This window comes from Camelus bactrianus, chromosome 6, assembly GCF_048773025.1.
Source record: "Camelus bactrianus isolate YW-2024 breed Bactrian camel chromosome 6, ASM4877302v1, whole genome shotgun sequence".
Classification (NCBI taxonomy): Eukaryota; Metazoa; Chordata; class Mammalia; order Artiodactyla; family Camelidae; genus Camelus; species Camelus bactrianus.
Window position 1 is genome coordinate 74042580 of NC_133544.1, and position 25598 is coordinate 74068177.

At 33.1% G+C, this 25598-nt stretch overlaps 1 protein-coding gene across 2 annotated transcripts in view; it reads right to left on the bottom strand.

The window, feature by feature from the left end:
* UBR1 (ubiquitin protein ligase E3 component n-recognin 1) overlaps window positions 1–25598 on the bottom strand; it is a 134192-nt gene that overhangs the window by 45661 nt on the left and 62933 nt on the right. For both annotated transcript variants that reach the window (XM_074365981.1, XM_074365980.1), the window contains 17 exons: window positions 25202–25301; window positions 24526–24654; window positions 21605–21785; window positions 19540–19601; window positions 19156–19266; window positions 17626–17691; window positions 17273–17374; window positions 15582–15645; window positions 13306–13430; window positions 11028–11080; window positions 9851–9953; window positions 8828–8876; window positions 8290–8444; window positions 6818–6917; window positions 5784–5893; window positions 2674–2760; window positions 1572–1753 (listed from right to left, as the gene is read on the bottom strand). In XM_074365981.1, the coding sequence (XP_074222082.1) occupies window positions 1572–1753; window positions 2674–2760; window positions 5784–5893; window positions 6818–6917; window positions 8290–8444; window positions 8828–8876; window positions 9851–9953; window positions 11028–11080; window positions 13306–13430; window positions 15582–15645; window positions 17273–17374; window positions 17626–17691; window positions 19156–19266; window positions 19540–19601; window positions 21605–21785; window positions 24526–24654; window positions 25202–25301 (1779 nt within the window). The remainder of the gene's footprint in view (window positions 1–1571; window positions 1754–2673; window positions 2761–5783; window positions 5894–6817; window positions 6918–8289; window positions 8445–8827; window positions 8877–9850; window positions 9954–11027; window positions 11081–13305; window positions 13431–15581; window positions 15646–17272; window positions 17375–17625; window positions 17692–19155; window positions 19267–19539; window positions 19602–21604; window positions 21786–24525; window positions 24655–25201; window positions 25302–25598) is intronic.

Here is a 25598-nt window from a genome sequence, read left to right on the forward strand (position 1 = left end):
AAATGTTCTGACACATTGTCATAAGGGAAAATTAGGAAATAAGGGGAGAACAACTTAAATGTCTAAAATCTGATAAATAAAATATTGATATCTAAATTGTAGAACACTATGCAGCGGTCATTAAGAATGATATAGATCTACACTACAGATCTATCTATCCTGACATGAAAAAATTTAAAAGACATCGAGGAAGCAAGCCAGAGAACAAAAGGTATGGTAAAATTTTAAAAAGCTACTGAAATATACAAAACAAAACTCATTATTTTTTATGTACACATTTATAAATGCACAGAAAGAGGTCTAGAACAGTAATTATTTATAGCAATGGTTATCTGCGGAGAAAGATCCGGAATGTAAATGATGGTCAAAGGTACTTACTGTGTTATCTAAATTGCTCTCAATGAGAACATATACATAATTTCATGTGTGCAATCAGGCAATAAAAATAAACTATGAAAATTGCTCTATACTGAAAACATAAATAAAGTTTTTTATGTTATTTTCAAAAAAATTATGAAAGCATTAGGGCCATTAATTAGAGTACATTTCTGCTTACATTTTCTTGTTTGAATAAACATACACTAGTCTTTTTCATTACTTTGTAAATAGTATGTTGTTAATATGTAATATCGAGAGGTTTGAGACTTCTGCTTGTTATTTAAAGTTTTGCATTAGTTTCTAGTTTTATTACTAGAAGGATAGCTTACCTTTACATTTTTTTAAATTTTTAAAATATATAGTCTATATTCTTTGTGGTCCTTTGTTAGCATACTCAGTTTCAAGATTACAGACATATAGAGTATAATGTTTCTATTGTTATTGCAAAACATAATTTTCTAAAAGTTATCTGTAACACTGTTTTAAAGAGCAGTGAAAGCTTGTTTTTAAAAAATAAGCATAGGAGGTATTTTCAATATTTTAAATTGGAATGCTTTTCAAAGTATCATTATTTTGCCTCCTCCCTTTCCTCACTGTATCTATGTAACAGCCCACAAAACACTGCTCTCAGAAAGTTACCAAATATCCCCAAAAGCATACCAAAGTCACACAGCCAGGACTCAGAAAACCAGATTTACTAATTTCCATTCCAATGTGTTATTCATGACTATAACTACAGGCACTGCCTTCTTTCTCTTTAAGAAAAAAAGAAAACTAATATAGACCACCTTTTTCAGGTGAAGGTTTTTTTATTTTAATCTGTAATAAGAGCAGTCATTTTTATCAGAACTCATAAAAATGTTGTGGAATATATGAACTAAGATATAAATGTGTACCTAAAAAAGCCCACACATACAAGATAACAGGAGCTGGTTTTTATTTTTGCTGTTTCCATCTTCATGTCTTTTGTGCATAAAAGTTCAAGACAACTTAATTGCACACTTGAATGATTTAGCAACATAAAATTATATTCAATAAGTACCTTAGAGGCTTCATTGTGCCCTTCCTAGCTTAGAAATAGTGTAATTTCTCTTACTTTAAAATATATTTTGAAAAAAATATTATTTAAAGTGAATATGTAATTTTTCCTCCAAGAAACTGAGTTGGTAATTTTTAGTTTTGCTTTGTTTTACCTCTCTTCCTCCATAATGGAGTCTTCTTTCCCAGACATTTCTGACGTACTGTCATACATCAGTTTGTGAGTTTCAATAAAGTTTTTCTGTAAGGCAGACATCTGAGCCATGATCTTCTGGCGATGCAGCCTAGCAGCTTCAGCTTTTCTTTTTCGTTCTGCTTTTTCTTTATCATGACTAATCTGTGTATTAAGAAATCACAAAAATTAGGTAAAATCCATTGTTAAAATTTATATATACTATTCAGTCAGGCAAAATTTTCTTGAGTAAGCCTAGATTCAATCTGATGCCTCAAAATTAACATAGAGGCTCCAATACATCATACAACTAATTGCTCCTTCGGTTACTTCAATAATTTAACTTAAAAGGCCAAGTACCTTAAATATCTAATAAACTGCCTTTTACATTCAATGCGGGCACATTTAAGAAACAAAAGCAAACAAAACAAAATTTTAAAATCATTTGTTAATCATTTAACCACTGATATTTAATCAATTTAAAACCAACTTGATAATGTCTAACAGCTACTCTTAGATGCATTACTAAAAATGAGAACTCTGACAACATTACTGAGAGGTGTTGGTTTTTGTTTAACTTAAGTCTGGTGTTTTTCTTTTAGGAAAGATAGCTAATAACCACAAGTAGTAATATTCTAATAATTTTTAGATTCATCAAAATCTGATTTGTTATATTATAGAAATTCATAACCTAAATATTATGGTGTTTCACTGAATCTAAGATGCACCATTACCTTATGTTCCACTAAGAATGCTGCTGATTAAATAATAAGCTGCCATGGATTGTCAGACATATCCCAATTTCAGATATTAAGACATTTAAAAGTTAATAAAATACGGTATTTCCAATAGAGCTCCATCGTACATCAGTTGTCTCTGCTTTTGTAAAATACATATATTATATTAGATAACTATGTGTCAAATACCACTAATCCCTGCAGTACAGAAACACAATGAACAAAAGAAGACGGATATCCTACATACCTTACAATAAACAGGTTCCTTCTAACAAAAAGAAACAGCTCCCTTATACCAGTAAAGCTCAAAGACAGAGATGAACGTCACCATTATTATAATATTATTACCTCATCATTCTTAATAGATTCTGAGCCTGATGTAGTTGCTACAAGTAAACAAGATTTTTCTCTTAATCGCTTCACTGTGTCAAACATCTGTGGAAAACAGATAAAATGTTAAAAGATTTGGTTAGATTGATCAGGAAGAGAAAAATTCACTAATCTGTCATGTCTCTAAATGTTCCTGACTTAAACTTAAGCGATTTTACATGTATATAAAATGGCTTAATTTTACATATATATATAAAATAACTCCTGACTGTGACAAACACCTCCCCTAGTCGATTAGCAATCCAGCCAAGGAGAAGGCTGCAAATAGGAAAAGCAGCCGAATCAGTTTGCAGGTGTAAGCATAACTCTGCTTTTGCCAGGGGAAAAATTTTGTTTTCAAATAACATTTTTAGTGCAATGACATATAGAGACAAAGACACAATAGGGAAACTGAACCTTCTCTTTCCCTAAAATCAACTAAATTAAAGATATTTAGTAAATATTTCTTTATATTTACCTATATTCTCATAAAAAGTAATCCTACTGTACACATTGTTTTCTTTTTCACTTAATTATTTATCTTTAGAGATGTTTCCACAACAGCTTATACAGGTCTGTCCCACTCTTTTTTTTTGGCCTAAGTTTTATGGTTTTATTAACACAAATACAATGTGCACATGAGCTGTGTGCTCATTTTCTTCACTGCACAGGCTGTCACTGGGATTGAGGGCTCTAGTGGCAAGCTGGGCTGCTCTTTCCACAATGGCTTTGCAGAACATCTGAGAGGAGATGTTGCAAGCAGTCTCAGTGCAGTAAGATTTGTGACACATCAGCAGCACTTCAAGCTCCTTGACATTATGGACCAGGAACTTCCAGAAGCCAGTGGGCAGCGTGTGCTCTATTTTCCTGCTGCTCCTATCAAGATCTGGCCCCTGAATCTTCTGAGCACCCTACTGTCAATGCCTCTGAGTTTCAGCCAGTTACACTTAATTTTGACCTACTGCCTGACTGGTGTGGGATAAACTTCTTGGTCCTCTTTTTGACAATCTTGGGCTTCATGAGGAATCTGAGAGCAGCCAGGATGCCAAGCAGGAGACGGCTGCACCTCTGCACGCAATGTCGTGGGAGCTATTGCATTCTCTTTAACAAATATCAAGGTTTCAACAATAGGACAGTACATCCATAAAACATACTTCTATTTTAAAAAAGCTTCAGTCTCATGTGGAAAAACATCCACAAGTAACTTACAACACATCTATATATTGTCCATTTGGGTAAAATACCTACTGGGTTTAAGAACAGATATTTGTGCTTTTTATATATTTTGACAATGAACTTTGGTATTCTAATAGAAAATGAACTTTCAGGAATAGATCTCCAATTTACACCACCATGTCCAAAGGATATAAATGTTAGACTAAATGACAGTTCAGTTTACTCTTTTTTTTTTTTAACAGAAATATCATTGCTTTATAACATTCTGTGAGTTTCATATTTATAACATTATATTTCTACATCTGTTACACTACACCATGCTCACAACCAAAAGCTTATCTTCCGGCCGTTGCCATACAGTTGACCTTCTTTACCCATTTCACTCTCCTGCTACTCCCATCCCTCTGGTAAACACTATTCTGCTCACTGTATCTATGTGTTTGTTTTTGTTTGGTTTGACTTATTCATTTATTTAATTAAATTAATTTAATATTCCTCATATAAGTGAAATCTACAGAACAGTTCTCTACTTCTTTTGTTTCTCTTTTATATTTTTAAGTGATTATACTGGTAAGTTTAACACAAATACTAAATAAAATCTACTTCAAAAGAAATCTTCATACCACCATTTTCTATAGTTACATATCTACTACATTATGCTTGTTAAAGGAGTATCTCTGATTAAGGACTCTAATAAAAGGATTCTCTAATAAAAGGGATTGAAGTACAAAGACTTCCAATTAATAGGAATGTGGAAAAATAAACCACTCCATATTCTAATTATTAAAACAATATCTGGCTGATAACATAAAAATATTTTAATAAATACAGTAGAAGAAAGCTCTGTAACTCTGGTTTCCTGTGTCCATTTGGAGAGTTTTCCATTAAAGTAACATTCTTCACTTCTCACCCTACACCTTATTCACTCCTTCCCAAAGGCACTGCCATCCACCCAATAGCTCAAGCTCCAAATCCAGGAGTCATCACTGACTCCTTGATTTTTCTCATCTCTTCCATCAAATCTATCAGCCAGTTCTATAATTTCTACTACCACATTATACCTGATTCAGTCTAGCTTCTTGCCATCTGCAGCCTAGACCAGGTCATGCTCATTTCTCACCAGGATTATTTACCGCAATGATGTTCTAATGGTTTCCCTGTTTCGACTCTTGTCTTTATAATCCATTTACCCCACAGGAGTTAGAGTGATCTTGTAAAACTGTAGATCAGATTATGTTATTTAAAATTCTCCAGTGGTTTCCCTCTGTCCTCAAAAAATAAAATCCACCACTTTACCCTGAGTTGTAAGGTCCTATACAATCTGGCCCCTGGCTGCCCCCTCTGACCTTGCTGTCTACCTTTCTCTCCCTCTCCCATTATGTTCCAGTCACAATGGCCTTCTTTCTGGCCACCTTAGAACTTTTGCATTGCTGTTCCCTTGTTCTGGAGAACTTTTCCAGATTCTTGTAAGACTGGCTCCATGTCATTCACTTCCAATGTCACCACCGAAAAGAGGCCTTTTCTGATTACCCACCTAAAGTTACCCTCTACTCATCTACTGAATTATGCCGGTGTTTTCTTGTTTATCGTCTATACCTCAATGTATGCTCCATGATAGCAAGCACCTTATCTGTCTTATTCAGAGTCTAGGAGTGAGCATAGCACATAGCATGTATTCAGTACATGTCTACTGAATAATAAAATAAATGAATAAATCTTAATTTTTAAAAAAGAGCCCTCTACTACAACATAGGGAAAGTATAGACTTACTAGCATGAAAAATTATGAATGACCATGAAAAATCACTGGCAAATGATTTTACCATTTGAGAATATAGTGGTTTAATTGTTAGAGGCAGCAGAGGATTCTTAATATTTAAACCAAGATATGATCAGTTTATTTTTCAGGTTTACCTGGAGTATCCATGTAATCATGTCCTTCTGGCCTTCTAACTGGGGAATTCCCTTGAGTTTTTCCAAAAGCATTTGTATATTCTGAGCATTCATGGCCGAACTTCCCAGTCCTTTTTAAAACACAAAAATCACAAATTATAAACATATTATCTTCATAGTTACATATAAATTATAATTTACAGTTAATGTTATTCATATTGATTACCAAAATTTACAATCTATTCTTTAACTACACTAATTTTTCAATAGAACAATCTTCAATTACATGAAGTACTAAGTACTAAATTACACAACTTGAAAAACCTGAATTACTTTAGATCTCTCTCGTACATTTTCTATTGGGGCTGCTAAGTGAAAGCTATCCTTAATGATCTGTCTCTTGCCTTTCCTCTACTTGGGTCATTGTCTAGTAAAAGTACTTTCTGAGAACCAAAGCTCCCAAAAATATGGAGGTGGGAGTTGTCATATCCAAAAACTGAATAGATTTATGATGTATTCAAAGATTTAAAAAATAGTGTTTAAATAGAAAATGAGATGCTTTTCTCCTGTTGGTATTATAATCAATGTTCCAAGAATGTGCTTTGAAAAAACTGTCTTAATCACATAGCATTTAATAAAAATCTAATCTAAACCTATCCTCTTCCAGGTTGAAAACAGTGCACTTCTATAATCACTTTAAATTCAGGAATATAACATCTTCTGTAGATGGGTAGTGTGACTATTATGGTTAATATAGCAGCAAATATTTGATGATACTGAGACAAGGAATGAAAGTAAGAAACCATCAGTGTATTTGCCTCCCCCCAACCCCACCGCAAAAGGGGTGGGGTCATACAGGAAAAGAATTGTAGTAGGGGATTAAAAATACTTGTATTATTGAAAATGTTAAAAACCAAAGATGCCAGGAAAAGACTTAAAACAATTTCAGAGTTTTCTGTTTTAAGGACTGACAGATTAAAACTATCAGAGCTAAACTTCCCATTACAAATTGGCAATTAGCTGAAATTGTGTTGAAAAATGATACTAAAACATACTTGAAGCCTTATGGTAAAAGTCAAATGTCACTTCTTCTTCAGGAGATTTTTGAAGCTGTTGCTTTTCTTCTAGTAAGCCCAATGCTATAATATGAAATGCCTGAAAGAGATAAACAGGAAAAAAATCTTTAAAGCTGTGCTTCTTCAGGTAAATATATTTTAAATGAAGGTATAAAAATAAGCAATCTGACGGCTAAAAAAATGTGCAAAGGTTATAAACAAGCAATTCACAGAAAAAGAAATTATATATACACATATGAAAAATGTTCAGCCTCACTTGAAATTTTAAAAATGTGAGCCGAAACAAGATCATCCTATTTTTCACCTTTATAAAAATGGCAAAAAATTTTAAGAGTTTATTAAAATACAGAGCTGGCAGAGGTGTTGGGAAGCAGGCAATATTCACCACACTAGTGATGGGAAAGTAAATCAGTGTAATATTTTTGAAGGCCAATTAGACAATAGCTATCAAAAAATATAAAGGTACAGACCTAGTGCTGGGAATTAGTAGGACAGATTCACTCACTTATGTGTGCAAAGATATTTGTACGAGGTTCATTTTAGTGTTCTTTGTTATACAAAGACCTAAAAACAACCTAAATGTCTATTAATAGGAGATTGGCTAAATGCATTACTGATGTCCTTATAATGAAATATGCAGCTATCAAGAATGAGGTAGGCCTATATGCCCCAATGCGGAATGACTTCCAGAAGATAACAAATCTTTAGGTAGGGTACTGGGAGATGGGGAGAGAAATTTTAACTTCTGACTTCAAATACATCTCTATGGATTGAAATTTTTTACTGCATGTATTTACCACTGATAAAACAAACTGAGATACACATACAGTATGACACTATTTAGAGCCTCTAGATCAATAACATCGAAGGAAATTTAGTTAGGCAGGTGCTAAATAAGTATCCGATTACAGCTACCAAAGGTGACATTATAAAGTAACTTATAAGTTATAAAGGAAAAAATAGCTGCTTCCACCTAATGAGCTAATTCTTACAACAACTGTATGAAATAATTATATTTATATTCATTTTAGCAATGGGGAAATTATTCTTTGCTCCTTAAATGGGAAGTGGAGTAACCCAAGATTCAAGCCTAGATCTGTCAGTCTTCAAATCTTTATTATACTGTCTCCTCATAATACAAGTGAAATAAAAAACATAAAAAATTAAGATAAAATATTGACATGCCAATTTATTATTAGCAGAAACAGCCTTCCCCTCCTCCTTTTAAAATATAAATAGTTCGCAAGAGTAAGGATCCTAAAAATTTAAGAATGTGTCACTAAGGAAATCTATGCCACATGCAAGCTATTTTTAATAACCCTTAATTCTCAGGTGTTCTAGTTGTGGTTGTGACTGAAGTCAGAAAGTTAGACCAAGGATCTTCCCCAAACTCCCAAGAACTCTATTAGAGAAAATATTTGAAGTAGAGAAAATATTTCAGGTATACATACCATCTGGAGCATCCCTTCAGTCCACAAGTTAGAATCTGTATCTACTGCCCGCTCAAATATGGTCCTGAGAATGTACATCATGATATCGCAATTGAGAAGGTTAACCACTCTGCTGAAAGCAGGGCAGAATTCAGGAGGTGGTGGTGGTGGTAATGCTAAAGTAGGTGGGAGATCAATGTCAAAAGAAACAAACAAGTACATTTTTATTTGGGTTATCCTCTAAGTTAAATTGCAAATGTCAGAATCATACATTACATGCAAAACAGCACATGATTTTTTGTTACCTTTAAAGCACTAAAACATCAATGTCAAGGAAAATGTAAGTCACTATGTAAGTAACCCAAAACTCCACTTGTTATAAATTTAAAATTCTATCACCACTGATGTAAGCTGTATCTTAATATGTGAACAAGAAACAATCGGTTCTCTGCACTTCCATTAGTTGCTCACTATCAAAAAACACAAACACTATATGCTTTGCTGATATGAAACCACAGAATATAGTCAAAATGAGTCAATTCATAATCTCACTTTTTACCTTCATCTTTGTTTTCCTGTTTTCTCCTTTTCTTCTGCATATGTTCAGCCTATTAAGAAAAAAAGTCTACCTTTCAATATACTGCTTGACAAGCATGAAACACATGGAGTACTTTGAAGCAGGTAGGAAATACTTTATATACTGAAATATGTATTCAAATGCTACCTTATCCCAGAAACAAAATGGCAGTCCTAGGGAAGGCCACTGCAAAACAGATGGGTAATATCCCTCATCATAATTCAGTCCCTACTCTTTCAACCAACAATATTTACCTAGTGTCCAGTACACAGGGCATTGTACTATGAATAGAAATTATTCATTTTATAAGGACAAAGTCAGGCACAACCTGAACTAAGTGATCAGACCTAACATCACCCTTAATGGGACAAACGGACATTATATGCCCAGTCATGCGATGCAACACACCACCTATGTAGTATTCTTGTCCCAAAATGTTTAACTGGAATCTAATCATGAAAATACAATCAGACATATCCAGAATCTAGAATATTCTAAAAGACAACCAGCCTGTACTTAACAGAAATATCAATGTTATGAAAGACAAAAAAAGGCAAAAAGATTATTTTAAATTAAAGGAGATTACAGGGGGGAGGGATATAGCTCAGTGGTAGAGCGTGTGCCTAGCATGCACAAGGTCCTGGGTTCTATCCCCAGTACCTCCATTAAAATACATAAGTAAACCTAATTACCCATCCCCCCCAAAAAACAATAAAAAGTTAAAGGAGATCATAGAAATATGACCCAAATGAAGTGCATGATCCTTGCTTGAATCCTCCTACCTCCTAAGATAGCTATAAAGAATATTTTTGGTATAATCAGGAAAATTTGAATAATGCCTACATACTAGATAATACTATTGATTCAATTTTAATTTCTTGGGTAAGATAACAGCCTCTATTAGTGAGAACCAATATGAAACTACAGAAGAACCAGGGAATTTTCTGTGGAGTTAAAAAGCATAAAGCATTTGAGGTTTATTTACTGAAGAGAGTAACTTCATACCTTGCTATGCTGTGTTTTAGAGTAATGATAAAAGTACATATTGAAGTCTTTCAATGATTCATCTTTCAGTTCATAAACTCCATGGCCTGATACACCTGGTTTCCTAAAAAGACAGAAAATACTGAGATGTACTGCAGCGCTCTTGAAGTATAGAATACAGACAAAATAAGAACTTAAAAATTAATCTAAAAGTCAAAATTCAGAGGAAGAAAACAATCATATCTCATTCAGTTTGCTTAACCTGAAAAAGACATATTTCAAGAGTAAAGCTAAAAATCTACACTGTAAGCTTAAAGTTCTGATAACAGCTGTTGTGTTTCATAATTATGAAATTCAAACAAATCTGAAAAAGTTTATTTTATACTATGTCAATCTGATCTCAGATCCACATACTTAAATCTGTAAGGTTTCCTTTTTTGCCTCTGAAGCCTAAGACTGTCTGTTCAACTAAAGCTTGTATTGTCTAAAGCCAAATCTAAAATGGTGGTAAGATATCATGAACTTAGCAAACTGTAAATGAAAATATGGTGGAGAATCCTCTATTTTGAACTATACGGAAAAAGCAATGAGGCCAAAAGGAGTCCACCATATTTGTTCTGCACATTAAACAGCTTTTGGTCTCTAGTGAAGTAAGTGAAATATTTCACTGAACATTAGTAGAGCATTCCTATTTTTAAAGTTATTTGAAACTAGCAATTTATCTGTAAATACAGTATTACAACAAGAAGAAATTCACTATTTATTTTTTAAATTTCAAGAATCCGCTTAAAATCTTATTTTCATTTTACATATCTCAAAGAATCAAAGGATTATAAAACAACGTTTTAATTCTAGTACAGAAAATTCTAAAATTAGTATATAAAAATTTAATAGAATAAATGAAGTCATGGCTTGGAATTGATGGGAAAGAGACTACCAGAAAGATTTCTTTGTTTACTTAAGTTGCCTAATATCACAAATGGGTATCTTTCATTCACCTCCCCAAAATATTCATTTCTTCAACATACATGTACTAAGTGCCTACTGTGTGCTCCCTATTCTCACCTTTTCTGTGTCTGTACTCCATCCTTGTTCTTGGGAGTTCAGGCAAGAACTTCAGAGCTTCTACAAAGTATCCAAAGTACAAGAACAAAGATAGTTCTACCTCTCAGAATAAGCATAAATATGAAGTACTTACTTAAATGTGGCCACTTTGTTTATGACATTCTCTAAGCCAGTTTCATTATTTTCCTGTTGAAACAATATTTTTGTCATTTTTACCTTCATGTAATGACTCTATCTTCTCTTACTGTGAACTGAAATACACTTTTGTTTTAATTCTTATTTTTTATTGAAGTATGGTCGATGTACAACGTTAGTTTCAGGTGTACAGCAAAGCGATTCAGTTATACATATACATACATACATATATATATTCAGCTTCTTTTCCATTACGGCTCATTACAAGAAATTGAGTATACTTCCCTGTACTATACAGTAGGTCCTTACTGTTTATCCACTTCACATATAGTAACGTGTATTCATCAATCCCAAATCCCCACTATATACCCTCCTCCACCTCTCCTGGTAACCACAGTTTGTTTTCTATGTCTGTGAGTCTATGAAATATACTTTAACAGCATTCTTGAAGTGTTTAGTAAACAATAAAAAAAAATCAATATATACAAGATCTTGTGGTAGCTCAGAGAAAAAAGAAATGAGACAATGAATATATGTATGTTCATGTATAACTGAAAAATTGTGCTCTACGCTGGAATTTGACACATTGTAAAATGACTATAACTCAATAAAAAAAAGTTAAAAAAAGATAAGTAAATAAACCTAATTTTAAAAAAAGATCAACTTCCAATATTAAAAAATTAGTTCTAGAACCAATTGGCTTTGTTTTGAGGGACCACTTTCTCAACAGAGGTCTATATACAAACTACTTAAGGAAGAAATTTAATCTAAATTTTTCCTCATGCATGTATACAAATATAACCAATTAATAATTCAAAGAAAAAGAGCTTTCTTCATGTTCTATGTTCATCACCCATATCATTTAAGCACATGTCCATGTTGTATTAATTCCTAAAACCAAGGGAACAAACAAATGGGATCTACAGCAAAACATGTATGCAGATGTCCAAATGTATTCTGGCTTCTACAACTGTAATAATTTTTTTTTCTGATTTGCCTGAACTTTTCCTTGAACAAGGAATTTTTTTTTTAACGTAGTTATTTAAAATCAGCATAAGGATCCAGTCAAGATACTACAGTGAGTTCATAGATTCCTAAAGTCTTGCTAAAATTAAGAAATTTAGCATTCTTTTAAAAAAAAATGTACTTGAGATAAGCAATGAAAAGTGAGGGTATGCACTAACACATTTTCTTTTTTGGTGAAGCATGGTATGTTCATCACTATTGTGAAATTATTTTAGGTGGCACCAAGTTACGTATTTTTAAATTCTTGAATATTAGTTAGTCTCTTATTTAACATGCATTAAGAAGAAAATAATCTAGAATGTCAAATCTACTATTTCATTGTATTACTGCTTAGAAAGATATGAAGGAAAAATTTAAGTAAATTGATTTAAAAATGTATTAATAATTATAAAATTGGTAAATGAATGTGCAGAGATTATAAAGGTGATACACTTAAAGGATTAAAGGTTAAGAACCAGCTAACAATGAAACTAGAAAAAGAAACAGGTATTTTGGAAGAAAAATAACCAACAGTCAAAGGTTACCTCTATTTTACTTCTCTGGAAAGCCTCTGTAGAACAGGTAAGTCTAACCTCTTTTAAAAATCACTGTTCAAATTCTTAATTAAATCTCAGGGTAAAAAGTATGACCCATAATCTTTAGGATTATCACTTCAATATCAGTATATACAAAAACAAAAATATCACCTGTGGCAGCCATGAGAATGCACCCTGCAGACCTCCACTTAAAAGGAACAGAGATACTAATGCAGGCTCACTCTGGGAGACACAGGAAGGCATCCAACCTTGATTAGACTACCTAGCAGTCTAGTCTTCCCTCTTTCCTTCACCTGCAGTAAGTCTTGCATCACAGTCTGACTCCCCTACCCAGCTTCCTCACCACTTCTCTCCTAGTCACTGTTACTAACAAAATCTTCAATGTTTTGTCTTGACATCTGCTTCTCAGAAGACTCTGGCTAACACATCCCCAAACCGTCCTAGTATTTCAGGAGGCCCCCTTTTCCTTTGGAGAAATCTTATTTTAAAGTAAGTAAAAAATCAGAGTTTCTCACTCTAATATGTTTTCCAAATAGCCAAAATGTTTCCTAATGACCAAAAGCCCAGAATTATAGTTTATGCCACTAACAAATTAATAGTGATAGTTTTATATCTGAAAATTTCCTAAAACTCTGAAGTAGCCTCCAATTAAAGAAAAAGAAAAAACTATCCCATCTTGAGGTAAAATGGAGTGAAAAACAAAACTGGACTTACATTCTCAGGTAAATTTTTGGCAATGGCACTGTGTGGCATGGGTTCAATACAAAGCAAGTGAGTAATTTCTCTCATTGTGACCTCTTCTTTGGTCACATTTCCTACTCCAGGTACATAACGCTCTCCTAATGCAAACAATGAAAAGAAAAAAGAAAACAATTAATTGCTTTCCATTTAAACTCTTTCCTTCAAGAACACTATATTAAATTAAATCTCTGAGAGAGCACCCAAAAATTATTTGAAGATGTTCTTAAATCTGAACAGTAAAAGTCTATTTGCTTCAAGAGGAAGAAAAAAAAAAGAGATATGAAGAAAAAGCCCTCTGTTACACACACACACACACACACACACACACACATATACAAGTATACATACACATACTCACACATTGTAAACAAGGCCCTTCGATTAAATTAGCATGTGTTTCTAGTCCAGAAAACAAGGAAGATGGCATTGAATGAACAGTGGCCATCACTGAACAATAGCTTTTCTTTCAAGATCTTCCTCAATTTTGTCTCTACTTGTTATTTAAGAAAGAAAAAAGTGAAAACTGAAAAACAAAATACTTTAAAATGTCTTTACAAGTTAAATGTCAAAACAGTAATATGTAGCAGAAATGGATGATGTACCTAAAATGCGTACATGACCAGGTTTCCCTTTTTCATCTCAATAAACTGCCAAATGGAGAGAGAAAATAGCCAAATTAACTACAGGAACTTCACTGGTGTCAACATCTAATTCCCATTGCCTAAAGAAGGCTTACAATACTTGACCTTACGTCACTGCTGATTTTCAATACTACAACATGTGTACAAAGGCCTGTGATATCCACAAGAGGGTTATTAAGATGACAGGAATTTTTTGCCTAAGAGATTTGATGAATTTGACAAATTAGCCAAAAAATGACATTTTGTTAAGTTAATTCACTTCCAACAGATTTATTCCTCTTTACAGTTGTAAAACACTTTGTAATTTTCAATTTTTTCCCACCAAAACCAATATCCTCTATAAGCTCAGTGTTAGAAAGAACCTAAGAGATCATGCAGATTACTTTCACATTTTACAAATCAGGAATTTGAGACCCTAAAAATGTAAATAGCATGCTCGTGACAGATTTATAGCAAGGCCAAGGCTAGATCTTCTGATTCCTAATCCAACTCTTTTGCTATTTCTTAATGTTTTCATCATTACATAATTTGAGGTTTTATATATATATATGTAACCTCAAATTATGTAATACACACACACACACACACACACACACACACACATACACGTACACACACATACCCCCCCCCTTTTAAAAATGTTGACTCCAAAAAGTAATAAACTTATACTCAGGAATGTAGCAAGTATTAATTAAGAATCAAATCACATAGAAGGAAATACCCAATGAATTTGGGTAAACATAACAGGAGCAAAATAACAGTAGGAATAATAAATAGTAAAAACATAAAACAGCAAAAAATATAGTACAATATTAGAAATTCTTCATAAAGTATCCTAAGAACAAACACAAAAATTCCAAGTTTTGTAATTTAATAAAGTATATCATCAACTTAAAAATCTTTTACACATTTTTGTCTATTTTTTTTCAGCAGATTCCTATGTAACACTCTGGAGTTATTCCAGAAGAGTTAGTGCCTGGAAGATTTATATCTCAGCAATGAAGGTCTACCCCAATTCCTGCTGAGACAAACTAAATCCATGACAAAAAACAAAATGATGCCGTATTTTCTGATTCGGCTAATGGCTAGAATTCTCATTAAGAACTATTAATACAATGCAATGTCTCCTGCAGTAACATAAGAAACAAGAGCCAGAATGAGAAGTTAAGAACTTTTACTTAGCTGGTAAAATCAACAGAAACTATAAAATAGAATATACAAAGTAAAAGTATGGCCAACATTTGCACAAAGCAATTTAATAGGATGACCCAGTGAAAATATATCTTACTTAGACCTATGTTACCTTGGAATTTAATATACATATAAAACTTCTAGCATTCAATGTATTTTTCATCTATGGTTCTAAGATAACTATATCCCAAGACCTCTTTTAAACAAGTCCAAACAATTACAAGTCAGGTATTGAAAAATGAAGTGGTAATAGGTGTGCTTTTTTAAAAAGAGAGTTTCTAAACGTATCAATCACATTAGTCACATTAATCTCTAATATTCTCAGCTGTATTTGGGAGAAGAAGAACTTATAGTTCTTATAAATGTTTTCTCTGAAAAGTAAACCATCTTCTATTTCAAAACATGTTTTAATCTTACCCACAATATAGATGAGGACTTGAAGCATTTCTTCTATTAAGGTATTATACTGTTTAATCAAATCCTATATAATTGTAAAAGAAAAAATTAATTACATAAGAACCAAAAACCTCCATAAAACATACATTTCTGGATCAGAGTCATTGTCCAATCAATCCAGTATTTTCTTTCAGATCACAGCAACAGAGGTGAATATTTCCCTTTTTTGACATCAAATTTGGTAAGATTAACAATACCTGGCATGTAACAAGAGCTCAATAATAGCTGTTAAATATTATTGTTTTCATTATCACTACTCCCCATTTAGCCTTAAATCAACAAAGGCATTCTAGTCTTTAACTTCTCCTCTATGATTGGCTTCCTTCTTACCTGGGTTGGTGAAGCAGTGGCTTCAAACAGACAACTAACAGTTATGGTGAGAGTATCCTTCCCTAACACACCTGTTATTTAAATACTACAGTAAGTTAAATATTCATTTTCACTGAATATGAAACATGACTAAAAATTAACTTTGCATTTTATATGCTATCCTTTGGTTCTTTGCAAGTGACTTCTAATCTGGAAGAGTAAAATAATGTGATTCATAAATTCAAAGTAGTCAAAGGCTACTTTATAAACTGATATCAAATGTTGAAACAATGAAGATGTGACAAAGTTCATGAGACAAATTATGAACTTCAAAAAATGTAACAAATACAACAAATGAGAATTATTATCCTTACCAAATAAGGAACTTTTACAAGGACAAGAAAAGGGTAAAGAACAGGAACAAATAATTCACAACCAAAAAGGGGAAAAAAGGCCAATAATCATGGGAACAGTGTCAACCTCACTGATAACTAAAGAACTGCAAATGAAAATTAAACCTCATCTTTCACCTATCCAATCAACAAAGATTAAAAATACTAGTGCCATTACAGGTGTACATACTGCTAGAGAGAGCTTAAATTGGGACAGTCTTCTGAGAGCAATATGACAGTGTGTATTCAGAGTATTAAAAAAAGAGCATTTTGTATTCTCCAGCAAATCCACTTCTAAGAATTTATTTTAACAAAGTAATTAGACAAGTGTTTAAACCTTGAGGTGCAGAGACTAAAAAACTAGAAACCTCTTCAGAAATAGGGGCCTAAAGCATAATGAATTCATATAGTGCAATACTATACAGCCTTAAAAAATTACGATGTAAAAAGAAGATGGTGTAGCTGTATATCAGTGACAAGAAAAAACCTATCACAATATTTCATTAAGCACAGGTAGCAAATGACAAAATACAAAAGACTCAATTTTTGCTTTAAAAACAAATGAGACACCAGCACTTTAAAAGTGATCATTTCTAGGAGATAGTGTTTCATGTGATTTCCTCTTCTCCTCTTTGTTAACCGGTATACAATCATCCTTCAGTATCTACAGAGGATTGGTTCCAGGACCACTGCAGATACCAAAATCCAAGGATGTTCAAGTCCCTTATATAACATGGTTAGTACAGTCAGGACTCTGCATCCATAGATACGGAGGGCCAACTGAATTCTAATTTTTATAGAGTAAAAAGAGTATATGTGTGTAGAAATATATGCATGTTGTGTGTATGTGAATGATTTTTAGAGATATACACAAAATCTTAAATGTGATTAAAATTGTTAACAATAGTATTTCCCTTGGAATTAATTCACATAACAGTTTCTGTCCCTTACCTGGTCTTTTGTGGATACAACCTTGTTAAAAGCATCAGCAAGTTCGTATCTTTGAAGTACCAGTAACAAGAACTTGTTGGGATCCATTAAAGATGCACCAATCTGTGAAAGAAATCAAGTACCACAGTTGTCATGTATTAAATGGAGAAATATTTTGTCTCTAGGAGAACTATCAGAAAAAACTATGAAGTCTGCAAAAGATGATGTAGTAGTCCCTTCCATTTCTATGACACTATATTCATTTCAACAGTTAGAAAAATTTAAGTAAAGTTAACAATAATTACAATATCTTCTCTTATTACAAGGAATCTAGGAAGGTTAAGATGAATCTCAGAATTAATTTAAATAGGTACCTGAAGCATGATGATATCTTTATCATACATTTCTTCTCTGCACTTAACATCTTGGTAATAAAACACCTATAAAATAAAAGGTAGAATCGAAGCTAAAAGTATCTTTATTTCAAAGACAATTCTCAACAAAAACTATTCTTAAAACTTCCTCTAAACTAGAAACCCCAAGAACTCCTTGGTGGCAAAAAATTAGCTATAAATCTGTAAATCATTTTAAGGGATTTGTGAGGAAGTGAGGAAATATGGCATGAAAATAATTCAGTTAAAAATGCTCTACACTAGTTATTACTTTCAATATTCATAACAAAAGAATTTACTTCCCCTAAGTTTAAAATGCACACTTCAATAAAAGTGAACCAATTTCGACAATCAATCATAACACCGTTTTTCTCAAGTGGTATCTTTATAAGTCCTGTTTCTCTACCTTTTAGGAAAAAGGAAACTTCTCCTTAACCACTCCAAAACAGAAGGAAAAATTGTGAAATGGCCTTGAATTAATATAGGTGGTGGGAAGGTTACAGGTCCCCAAGTAAGGTAATCTTCAGAAGAGACATGTTACTGGGAAGGTTTCTCGTGGTACTACTGGCTTTCACCTCATTTTTTCCACTATTCACCTCAACTCTCCACTACAGACAAGGATAGAAACAAGGTCTATATGGTCACTAGAATTTTCATTTTGGAGTTTATACAAGAGAACAGAAAACAAAAATACTCAGCAAAATCCAAGGTAAATGTATAAAAGAAAAAATAATCAACTTAGCCATAAAAAAACGACAACATAATGCCATTTGCAGCAACATGGATGTCCCTGGAGAATGTCATTCTAAGTGAAGTAAGCCAGAAAAAGAAAGAAAAATACCATATGAGATCACTCATATGTGGAATCTAAAAAAAAAGAAAGAAAGAAAGAAAGGCAGGAAGGCAGGTAGGCAGGGAGAAAGCGAGAAAGTGAGAAAAGGAATGAAGGAAGGAAGGAAGAAAGAGAGAGAGAGAGAGAGAGAGAGAAAGAAAAGAAAAGAAAAGAAAAGAAAAGAAAAGAAAAGAAAAGAAAAGAAAAGAAAGAAAGAAAGAAAGAAAGAAAGAAAGAAAGAAAGAAAGAAAGAAAGGAAGAAAGAAAGAAAGGAAGAAAGGAAGAAAGAAAGAAAGAAATGAACATAAATACAAAACAGAAACAGACTCATAGACATAGAATACAAACTTGTAGTTGCCAAGGCATAGAGGGGTAGGAAGAGACAGACTGGAAGTTTGAAATTTGTAGATACTGACAGACATATGTAGAATAGATAAACAAGATTATACTGTATAGCACAGGGAAATATATACAAGATTTTGTGGTAGCTCACAGTGAAAAAGAATGCGACAATGAATATACGTATGTTCAAGTATAACTGAAATATTGTGCTCTACACTGGAGATTGACACAACATTGTGAACTGACTATAACTCAATAAAAAAAATAGAAAGAAAAAAAAAGAAAAAACAGTCAGAAAATAAACACATTCATAATGTGAATAATAGGCCTTGCCATACCTGGCTAATGAGAGAGAGTCCATTTCTTCGCCACATCTCAGCAACAACCTGGGCAACCAATACCAGACAACGCAAAGGATATTCCACTAGTACCTCTACTTGAAAATCCTCCTGAAACAGATTGAGATCTAATTTCATTATTTCTCAGAGGGCTTGGACATTATGGCACTACAGATTCCTCAGTTTTCTCATCTGTAAAATGGAAAGGCTTAAACTAGATGACTCCAAGTCCCCATGATTCAGATTTTAATGTTCTACCATATAATAGTAAAATTACTAATTGGGAATTATTTAGGTGGGTTTCGACATATTTTTTTTCTTCCCACTCATCAACCAAGAGATGTTTAGAAAGAGGATATAAGCAAATCGACAAGAGTCACTCACAAAAGACACAAATTCATGAAGTCTTGAAACAGCACCCAGCCTGCTTAAACGCACATGAAGACCTAAAGGGTAAAAAAGGAGAAAAATGAGAAAGCAATAAACCCAGCTAATTTATTTCCTAGTTAACTTATCAAGTTTGAAAACTTAAGAGATTTAAATATATATTTATTGAATTTAGAATGATATCCTAGAATACAAACTTCTGATTTCTAATTTTCAAACAGTATTACTAATATATTTAAAGTCATACATTGTGCAAGGTCTGCTTATATATTATATAAAAATACTATGCTGCTGCTTAAGAAATGCTTATTCTGCTCTTAACCAAGCATCAAAAGAAATGAAAACTAAGTATTTCTTTTTATAAAAACAAAAGTGACATAAAACTACGTCAATTATACCACATACAAAAATTAACTAAAAATGAATCCAAGACCTAAACATAGGAGTTAAATTATAAAACTCTTAGAAGATAACACAGGGAAAAAGCTTTACAACATTGGATTTGGCAATAATGTCTTGGATATGACACCAAAAGCACAGGAAACCAGAGGAAAAATAAATTAGACTACATCAAAATTAAAAACTTTTGTGTATGAAAGGACACTACCAACAGAGTGAAAGGCAATCCACAGAATGGGAGAAAATATCTGTAAATCATACATTTGATAAGCCATTAATATTCAGAATATATAAAAACTCCAACAACTTAACAACAACAACAACATCTGGTTAAAAAATAGACAAAGAACTTGAACAGACATTTCTTCAAAAAAGACATACATATGGCCAGTAAGTACAGGCAAAAATACTCAGTATCACTAATCATTAGGGAAATGCAAATCAAAACCAAAAGGAGATACCACTTCACATTCACCAGGATGGCTATTAAAAAAAACCAGAAAATAGCAAGTGTTGATGAGGATGCGGAGAAACTAGAATCTTTGTACACTGTTACTGGAAATGTAAAATGGTGCAACTGCTATGGAAAACAGTATGGTGGTTTTCCCCAAAATTAAAAAGTAGAATTACCTTATGATCCAGCAATTCCACTTTATGGGTATATACCCCAAAGAACTGAAAACAAGGACTCAAACAGATATTTGGACACTTGTGTTAATGGCAACATTATTCATCAACAGCCAAAAGATGGAAGCAGCCCAAGCATCGATTGGAGAATGAATAGTTAAACAAAATGTGGTGTGTGTGTATACACACACACACACACACACACACACCCACATACTATGGAATATTATTTAACCTTAAAAGTGGAGGAAATCTGACACATGCTACAACATGGATAAACTCCAAGGATATCATGCTAAGTGAAATAAGCCAGTTATAAAAGGATATGTGTATGATTTCACTTAAATGAGGTACTTAGAGTAGTCAAGTCATAGAGGTAGAAAGCCAGGAACTGTAAGGAGCAGGGAACAAGGAGTTATGTTGAATGGGTACAAAAATTTCAGCTTGGGAAGATGAAAAAAATTCTAGATATGGATGGTGCTGATGGTTGTATAACAACATGAATATACTTAATATCACTGAACTACACACTAAAAAAAGGTTAAGATGGTTTAAATTTTATGTTATGCATATTTTACTACAATAAAATATATATATATATACTTCCATAAAATTGTTATAAAAATGAAACTGATAGGGCCAATTTACATGGAAATGTATATTAAAGAATGATTAAAGAAAAGCTATGATTTTTTTCTTTTAGTAGTGAAAGGAACAGTGACACAGAAAACACACAGAGAAGAAGGTTAAAAACCAGCAACAAGATTTTAGTATACTTAAGTTTGGGTAGGAAATGAGTTATCAAGTTAGTCCTTAAGTATATACTATAAGGATCCATTAGTTGACCCAGATAATGAAAGGCCCAGGTAAACAAGCATCCTTTGAAGGATGTTCTGGTGATAACGCTTTGATGGTCAGTGACAGCTCTTACCTGATCTGAGTATGTCTGAGCATAGAACACCAACAGAACTGATTCTAATATGAATATCTAGAAAACAAAGCTAACAGAAACATGCAAAAACCAAAAAACACTCACCAGCAAGAGTCCGAGAGAGTGGCAGATGTATGCTTACAAGATCTTCAGATACTCTGTAGGATTTAGTTTCCAAAGTATGACCACACAGTTGTACTACTGTTTTGCTACTAGATAAGAAACTTGTACTACACCTCATCACAGCTTTGTGACATTCTTTATAAGCCACTAGTAAGAGTTCTTCCTAAAAGGAAAATAAAAACGCAAATGAATTGAAAACTTAACTACCTTACCACGACATTCAAATAAATATTTTCTAAATACAAGCACAAAACTGTTGTATGTATTACTAGAGCTACCTCAACAGGATCTGCAAATAGGAAATACATAGACAGACAGACAGACAGACACACACACACACACACACACACACACACACAGAGTAAAAACAATTTAAGTCATGTAAATGGTATAACATAATTAACGTAAAGGGAGGAAAAGCCACAAACAATTGGGAATATATATTCATAAAAGCAGTTTTTGAGTGGGGTCTAAAAGAATATGCAGAATTTAAGTATGGCGGGAAAAGATGAGGAGATAGTGGCATTGTAAGCAGAGATACAGAATAAACAGAGAAATAAGGAGAAGTACAACTCCTGTTCAGGCAGTGAAAAGGAACAAAAACTAGGTAAATCAAAGGGTTTACAGACAGAATTAGTGAACAATTAAACTGCAAATATGCCTTGGCATTGCCATGTGAATGTGAGTATACTGAGAGTGTCTGAAGTATAATAATGTAGTAGATGTACTGCTTCAAAAAGAATTAATGGGTATCACTGAAGATGACAGATTAGAGAGGGTAATGTTAGAAGACAAGGAAACCAATGAAAAGATTATTACAAAGTTTAAGTGTAAAGTAATTAGGGTCTCAACTAGAGTAGGGGCACTCAAGGTGAAAAAGAGTAAACCCATAGGAAATAAGTATTACAAAATAAATTTAGGATAAGGAAGATTCAAATCTGGGTGAGTATGGCAAGGAGAGGCGTCAAAGGGCACTTTTTAAGGGTGTTTCTCACACTGATTTTATTTTGAAAAAGGAATTCTACAGTCAAATAAGTTTTGGGACTATCCCTCTTAGAAATCAGCGCAGTAATTAATTAAAGGGTTTGAGAAGTTCAGTGGCTCAAAATCATGTTTGATTTTGTTTAATCTAGCATTTCTCAATCTTATGTGAACACAAAACTTTTTTCCCCTCAAAAGTCTGTTAACACCTAACATAAAGAACTTAGAGGCTCTGAGATTTCCTGTATGAATTAATTTATCAATCATGATGTCATGAATAGAACAAGGGAAGTCAAGAAGACAAAAATGCAAGCTGGGAGTAGAAGGAAATGATGACAAACCAATCTAATACACTCTGAGTTTGAAATATAAATTAAGATCTAAGCAGTAAGGTCTAGCACACAAACAGAAGTGATACTATAGCTTGCGAAAGCAATGAAGTTTTAATTGAGGTGGCAGAAATAAAAGATCTGTAAGAAGGAGAAGAGAACATTGGGGAATGTCTCATTTAGTAGGCAGAAGGAATTGAGGGAAAAGAGGCAATCACTGATTAAAATGGGTAATCAATAATAGAAACATTAGGATAAGTAGGTTTGTGAAAATCAGGGGGAAAGAGAGTTTCAAAAAGATAAAGATACTCAAAAGAATATAATGCCACAGACATTTAAGGATGGTGGGGATTTAGAAAAGACCTCTGAATTTGGTTACTAAATACATTCTTTGAAATTTTTTCAGAAAGCAATCCCTGTCAATTGGTAGGGGCAAAAGCCAAATTCTAAAGAAGCTTCAGAAGCTGAAGAGTGGTGACAGTAAATGTAGATCACTTCAGAAGGTTTGGCAGATGTCAAGATGAACACCACACACTTTGACCTCATTTCCAGCAATTAAGCATGCCTTCTGTAAAGCTGAAGGGAGACAAAAGAAAATGTGCTATGGTAGTTGCTGGACCATATTTCCTGTCCTTACTGTTCTATAAAGCTGTACTGTGCTAGATTAAAGTCTATATTGTGTCTGTGAGCATGAGTGCCACTCTGAACAAGTGATCAGTTGCTGGTGGTGGAGCAGAAAAAAAGAGAAAAAAGAGAGTACACAGTTTAAGAGGTAACAATGACAAGTAAAGGGGCTTTTACTCTTGTTTTATAGGAGAATCTTTTGTTTACAGGCAGATGAATGAAAGCGTGGGAAATACCACAGAAGACAACTGAGGAAGCAAATTCCACAAGGAACTAATACAGGTTGGGACCAAGAGCCGAGGTAAAGACATTCGTTTTAGAAAGAAAGAAATTTTTTTTTTTAAAGAGATCAGTAGTAAAGATATAGAGAAACTTGGTGAGTAGACTATGGTGAGAAGTACAGAGAAACTGGAAAAGATGAAAAGAATTTGATTTATATAAATGTCAATTTTCTCAGAACAGCAATAAATGAGGTCATCTTCTCAAAAGGAAATCTGGGGTAAGGTTGTGTGTTTAAAGAGGGTTATGGTCTAAAATTATTGCTTAAGGAAAAACATTAGTTCTATATTTTAAAATTAATTTTCTTCATGGTTTAACACACTTACCAAGGCTCTTGATAGAATAAATATCTACTCCTCTCCATTGCTGAAATATTTAAGTCTAAGTGGTCTTAATTCTTATATTATTAATATTCATATCCAAGGAAACAAATTTAATTAATTGACTGATTAATTAGTATATGTTTTACTTTTTAAATTCCACTATTCACAAAGGTAAATGAAACTACCATGGAAAATGTTTTCTAAGTAAGTGTGAAAAACTGCAACTTTAATAAGACAAATTCAAATACACTTGAAACTACTTAAATGATAAAACTTTACATCAAGGAAGCTGCAACATAAAACTATACTATTTAGAACCATCAGTGTGCTCAAAAAGGCACTGATCCTATTAATAAATTTTACTTACGTCACAAGCACACCACTCTTGGAACATGAGTAAAATATTCTTCAACTGCATCTGTATAGCAATGGCAGCCTCCCAGTCAGGATCCACTTCTATGTGTTGTCCCACCTGTCTTCTGATTTCTTCCATTCCCTGACAGAAAAGAGTGTTAACACATACAAACAGGCTCTCCTTCTTTAGTTCTCTATTGGCAAAATGTAAAATCATCAGAATTCATATTCATATATATGCATAGATTTTTTAATGTGGGCTATTATACTGGGTCAGAACACATGGATTCAAGTCCTAAATCTGCACTTTCTAGCTGTGTGGTCCTGGACAAGTTATTTCTAAGCTATGATTCCCTTATATGTAAAATGGTGATAATAACAGTTAACTACCTCATAAGATTGCTATGATGCTCAAAAGAAATAATGCATGAAAGTGCTTACTATAGTATCAGATGGTAAGTGTCAATAAACACAATAGTAACAGCAGGGGTTAAGGTATTTCGAAAGACCTATTATTAATGCAGGATAGGTGAGGCAGTGTTTAAATTTTATTTCTATTTTGCTACATTTACTCTTCCTCAAATAAATACCATAACTTGCTAAAAACAAAACAAAGCAAAATATGAAAGACTGGGGTTAAATTTTTAAAAATAAATTTATCTTATTGATGTACATTAGAACTACCATACCTGCATACAAGTAAGAATCTTCAAAAAAGATCGAAAACCTTCAAGGAACTGCATTCTTAATCTTTCTGTCCACACTGTGGGTTTGCTGATCAGGATATATCTACCATATCAAGAGACAAAGAAACATTTTATTTCCCTATTCTGAGATAATTTTAAGGTTCTCAAGGCTATACACAATGTTGATGCATCAAAATTATGCATTCTAATTTCTTACAATTCTAGGCAGAGTTAGAGAATTACACCAGCAATATGTGAATGCTCTATGAGAGGCAGTTGTCAAAGCTAAGCCTGACTTCTCCACTCAAAAGTTAGTCTGATTAAGTGAACCTAGAAGGAACCTAGCCTATCACAGCTGGACAATCACAGTACAGATTTTGTAGAATTGTTCATACCCTTC